General features: G+C 38.4%; 1 protein-coding gene across 1 annotated transcript in view; it reads right to left on the bottom strand.

Moving 5' to 3' along the window:
• Positions 1 to 514: 514 nt before the first annotated feature.
• The window catches only part of LOC102852022 (40S ribosomal protein S28-like), a 58,950-nt gene continuing 53,317 nt past the window's right edge, over positions 515 to 6,147 (bottom strand). Inside the window, exon 2 of the mRNA XM_006881354.1 lies at positions 515 to 755. Coding sequence (XP_006881416.1) covers positions 515 to 755 — 241 coding nt within the window. The remainder of the gene's footprint in view (positions 756 to 6,147) is intronic.

Below are 6,147 nucleotides of genomic sequence, written 5' to 3'. Positions count from 1 at the left end.
GACAGACATGTTTGTTCTTCGGGCAGCCCATCATCTAGTCAAGATTCTTTGCTAACACCATCTTTCAAATGCGTCAATGCTGCTTCAGTATGCCTTACTTATTGGGCAATTTCACAAGCCAGTGAGACAACTGAAAACACCAGGGCCATGCACAGCTTAACTTTGCAAAGTGATTATTTTTGCTGTTTAACACTTTAATGAGGTTCTGCACAGAGTATTTGTAAACACTTATTTTATTGTTGTTGTTATGTGCTATCGAGTCACTTGTGTCTCATAGCGCTATGTTCAACAGCTCTGAACTCTGCTCTATCCTGAGCCAACCTTATTTACAACTCTTCTATTGTTGTTGTTGTATACTGTCGAGTCAGAACAGACCCTAACTGACCCTCCCATGAAGTAGCTGGTTTTGAACGAGATACATTTTTTTTTTTTTTAGCACAACATAGATTTTAATGAACGATGAATATCATTTCTGGGGCCAAGCAGAAGAGACGTGGAGGATCCGGTGGCGGCCTCAGCGCAGCCTCCGCGCCTCTCGTTCTGACTCCAGCAGGGTCAGTACGTCGCCCTCGCGCACGGGCCCTTTCACGTTGCGGATGATGGAGCGGCTCGTGTCGTTCATGAACTCCACGCGCACCTGCGTGGACTGCCCTTGCGAGCCAGTCCTGCCCAACACCTTGGTGACTCTGGCCAGCTTGATAGGCTGCACGCGGCTGGTATCCACGATGGCTGTTCGGCGGCGGGCGGGCGGAAATCTGACTGGTACAGAAGGAGATTGTCCCTTCTTCCCCGGCAGAGCATCTGGTGGATTCGAACCGTGCGCCTCTGGAATTGCAGTGCAGCTTCTTGCCACTAGGCCACCAGAGCTCCCCGAACGACATACGTGTTCTTAAGGCAATTCCTTACTACAAGGCCTCCAGAGCTCCTTTCTACTATCAAGTAAAGCCAACTCCTAGCTTAACCTCTTGCCCAAAACTCGTTTTCAGAGGCAGTCAATAGTATGGGGGTTGATCACCCATTTCTTTTCTCCCTGAGAAGGAGTGTGCCTTAGCTGTCAGTTTATGTAACTGGTTCATATATTTTATCTAAAATTATATTTTGTCATTCTTCCAGACCATTGCATTTTAACTCATTGATCAAGTAGCTTAGTGTCAGTAAGATTCTTTTGACTGACATTTATTTGTTTTCCACATTTCTCATATCAACAGCTGATTTGTTTGACTTTGTGGGTAAGAGGACACCCTGGGTTGATTAGCAAACACAATCTATTCGGGCTAAACAATAATAATCCTTACTTCTTCTTCTCTGTGTCTTACACTCCACCTGTTCAGCAGAGGTTATAGTCAAAGAAGGATTTTAATTGTTTCCAATCTAAATCTCAAGCTGATTGATCAATGAGTCTTTTTGTCTCTATAGAATTGCTGTTCTCTAAATAAATCTAATCGTAATACTGGTTTACTGTAATAGTCAGCTGCTCACTTCTCAAGGCTATTATGAAATATAAAGTAAGTTGGTGGCATTTTTTCTCGTTTTATAATTTTTGGAAGAGTTGGTAAAAGATTACAATTATCTATCTATCACCTATAAGAATCCTCTACAACTCAATGGATATGATTTGTGTGAGTTTGTGGATCGGGAAATATATTAGGGATATAAAGATTTTAAGTATAGATATTTCTTGTTTATTGCTCTATTTTATGTTGTTGTTGTTGTTGTTATGGGCTGTTGAGTCATTTGTGACTCATAGCGACCCTATGTACTACAGCCCTAAACACTGCTCTATCCTGTGCCAACCTTGCCGTCTCTGACACACTCACTCCCACCACCCCAGTCACAGAATTGATCCATCTCATCGAGGGTCTTCCTCTCCTGCACCATCTCTCCACTCTCCCAAGCATGATGTCCCTCTCCAAGGACCAGTCCCTCCTTACAACATGCCCAAAGTATGTCAAAGCTTCAGAATTTTTTACTCTAAGGAGCAGCCTGGCTTTGCCCTCTCCAGGACAAACCTGTTTGTTCTCCTAGCAGTCCATGGGATGTTCAACACTCTCCTCCAGCACCACAGCTCAAAGTCATCAATTTTATATTAGCATCTTCAATTCATCTACATTTCTAGAATATTACATAAATATGTTAAGTGTGCTAAAAAACCCTCAAACTCAATGCTGCTGAGCTCCAACTCGAAGCTCCCCTCCTTGAGTTTCCAAGGCCATAAATCTTTTTTTTTTAAATTTTTTTAGTTGGTTTGCATGAAATCTTCACAACAGGACACTGCCCGTCTTTCCCCTGAGGAACTGCTACTGGCTTCAAACCACTGCAGGTACTCTGCCTTTCTGGTTAGTGGCACAGTGCTGGTTAAACCACCAAAGCCCCACTAAGTATGTTTATGTGCCATCGAGTCAGAACCAATGCACAGCTGACCCTCCAGTGCGTTTTCAAAGGCTGCAAATCACCAGAAGGCCGCCCATCTTTCTCCCACACAGCAGTTGGTGTATTTAAACAGCTTGCCTTTGAATTGGCAGGACAACTCCTTATCATTAACTAGGCCGCCAGAACTCCCTTAAGGTTCATTTTTTATGTATTTTTATGTTATCAGAAAGTTTAATTCTGTTTATTGTCATTATTGGTACATCTAGACAGATGTTGCCGTGTTACTTTGCATTTTCTACACAGCCTGCACCATATATGCTTCCTTTTACTCTTACTTTGTGCCTCATTTTTAATTGATCAAAAATGTCATCATTTATGTCCCTCCAGCATTTTATAAGCATTACTCAAGACTCTATTATTGCAAAGATTATCTTCACATTTTAATGTGGAAGCAGGTCATCCGTAGACTACATCTGCTTGCATGCCCTACCAATTAATTTGTTAATTATCCAACTTTGCATCTCTCCTTTTTGTGTAGATTCAGTTTGTTCTTTCTGACGTTTGTAATACAGCCTTCATACCATTGCTATAGATCCATTGATATTAAATGCTCAATTTTCCTTTGTGCAAAAAAAAATATCCCTGTTTCAGTTTGGTTTGGAATAATAATTGATCCTCGATTAAATTTTAAATTGACAGCTTCATGAAAATATAATTATACTATTTTCGGGTCTAATTCTTTATTTCCCATGATTAATTTATCTTTATAAATTTCTTCAATTATTTATCTTTAACTCTGATGTTCTACAGATGTATTGACCCTGCTTTGCTGACCTTCTGAATTTGAAGTTTTGTGTCTTCCATAGATTCTGTAAAACCTTCACTAGTTACCACTTGAATATTACCTCTTCTTTAATCTTGCTACTTGTTCATTTTAAATTCTGGTTCACGTCTTCCTCCGTCTTTCTAATTATTTCTAGCACTTTCCTCTCCTTATATTCCTCTATCATTACGATGATGTTGTTATTGTTGTTGTTGTGCACCGTTGAGTTGGAACCAAACCAGAGCTGACCTTGTGATGGATTTTCAGAGGCAGTTAATCACATGGGAAAAGACTGCCCATATTTCTCCTGAAGAGCAACTGATGGACTTGAACCTCCTATCTTTGAGATTGCAGCACAGCTTCTTGCCACTAGACCACTAGAGCTCCCTATGTCTGTTTATAGCTAATTTTCCATTCACTGATTCTCTGTTCAATTGTATCCAATTTACTGTTCAAACTCACCATTGAATTTATTTTATTATTTTAGTCTTACTTTCTTTTATTGTTGTGTTTGTTTTCTTCTGCCAAATATGCCTCTTAATATTTGAATAAGAATGATTTTCTTTTTTTGATATGGTTAGTTTTCTCTTCCAAATTAGTAATATTAATAAGAATACAGTAATAATAAGTAAATAATAAAGTAATATTTTCCAATATTAACTGATATTTTTATGAAATATTGCCTCCAGTCTGTTTATTAACTCCTGATACTATTTCCTTAAACATTTCTTGCATATGTATGCAACATTTTCAATAATTCCTGTGTGAACCATTGGGTGTCTTTTATAGATGGTTATTTATTCTGTTGACTCTTATTTATGTTAGCCTCTTTCCATTCATGATTAACAGTGTCTGTTTGTAATGTTTTATTGAGAAATCTTTATCTTAGGTAGTAGCCTTTGGATCCTCAGTTAAGGCTTCATATTTATAAATATTTTAGTTTATTTTCCTCAGATGCCTAAGAGCTCCTGAAACTGTGGGCCTCTTTATGTCAATTTAGAACTGACTTTTTCCCCACTGTGAAAGGGCCTGGGGAGATGTTATCCACCATGCAGATGCTTAAGCAAGATAGAATAATTTCTCAGATACCTCCCTTTCCCAGCTGGGACTTTTAAACATATCCTGTCTCCTCTCGTATGATTTCTAGCCTCTAAAAACTCACTGAAGAGGCCTCTATAAGTCAGTTCTGATTGAGCATATCCTTACACTGAGTCAGTTCTTCAAAGATCCAAGTATTTTGTTGGAGCTGGGAAAGATTGTCTTGATTCCAATTCCATCTCAAGCACTCTTAGAAGACAAAGTTCCTGGTCACCAGGATTGGCTGACGCTCTTTGGTCAGTGGTGGATTCAGTGCCTGCTTTGTTGTTTAATTTCATATTTTCTATAATGTCTTGGCATATAATTATTCTTCTTTGACTTTCTTTGAGCCTGCCTATACAGTTGAGAAAATGACCCTCATATTTTAACATTTATGTATAAGTACAAAAGTTATACAGGTGTCCAGGTCTTTCATTCATAGTCACCTCTGACTCCATGGCACTTAACAGCATCAACTTTCAGATAACCTAGTTTGCCACAATGAAGAAAATGGAACTGTTTATTGATTTTGACTAACTTTCCATTCTGGATGCTACAGTGCTATTCATTAGCTGCTTTGCTTCCTCTTTTCTCAGCAGTCCGTCTACTTGCTGCAGTAGACACTCCTCTTCCCCTCAAAGATCGTTCAATTTCTTTTGGGGTCGATCTCTCTATTCCTTTATCTAGGACGTTTTCTCTATGCAGCAATAAAGGTCTCAACAATAGCATCTATCTGTGTTTCATTTCTTTCCAATGGTTCTTATCAGCTTGAGGATGCTCTCAAATTCACAGGTGAATATGGGAAAGGGGAGGCATGGTGTCAACAGTTTCATAAGAGAGTTTAATAACAAATTCACTTTTCCAGTCGTGCTTTGGGTCCTCCAACTCACACTGCGTTGAAGAAATGTAATAAATTCCCTCAATTTGGATGAAATTGAATATGATATGTAGTCACATAATAAGTGTAAAAAAGGTGTTTGGATTATGAATTATTAAATAATCAGATAACATGCAAAATGAAACTTTAAGATAAGCAGATATGGATTCAAAAACCCTACTCCAGACTCCCAGAACTCTTGTAGGAAAAAAATATTCTAATCATGGAGAAAAATTAACATACAGTGTTCTTGACAGCCTGTCTCAGATTCACGTGTAGGAATCCATCAACATCCTCCCCAAGTTCTGAATTTGAAAAGTTGACAAAGATCTAAGGAATTGTCACTATACCATTAATTTGAAAATTTGCTAAAACATGTAGGAAAACATCTGCAATTGCTCACAGACATGTATGAATGCCACCGCCACACACACAAAAATCATGTGTATTATGAGTACTTAGTTTCTCAATGAACAAAATTTGTATGCATTCTTTCATACATATTGCAGTCACATCTGGACACAGCCATCCAGAATTACTCCACATTATTAAATCTATGCCATAAATTAACAAGAAATGATTCGTTTATGAATTTTCAGCCAAAGGACTAAAAGTATTTACTTCAGTGTTTTAAAACATGGAAACAGTGAACCCTCCCACCTTTAAGAAGCACAAGTATTGCTAGAGTCAAAGAAGCTGATTCCTAAATATTCACTCATGCCTTAATTTTTTTTTTTTTAAATTATCTTGGTTCCTGTTCAAATAAGAGTTTAAGAGTACGTTACTCCCAAAATTTCTAGGAATCATAGGTTGCCTGCATTTGTTCTCTGCTCTCATACTTCTCACTTTAGCTCAAGATCAGTTTTTGTTTTCAATGTTCCTCTATCATGGCCTTGGCTATGGCCTGTTTAATTACACCTGTGACCAAAATACACTGAAGACTGTTTTCCCAACTTTCTCTCCTCATGTTCAATGCACTCACTCTTCTCTTTGTTCTTCT

Source organism: Elephantulus edwardii, unplaced genomic scaffold (assembly GCF_000299155.1).
Source record: "Elephantulus edwardii isolate Elephantulus edwardi_28Jun2011 unplaced genomic scaffold, EleEdw1.0 scaffold00014, whole genome shotgun sequence".
NCBI classification, from domain to species: domain Eukaryota; kingdom Metazoa; phylum Chordata; class Mammalia; order Macroscelidea; family Macroscelididae; genus Elephantulus; species Elephantulus edwardii.
This window is presented reverse-complemented; position numbering and strand designations above follow the sequence as displayed.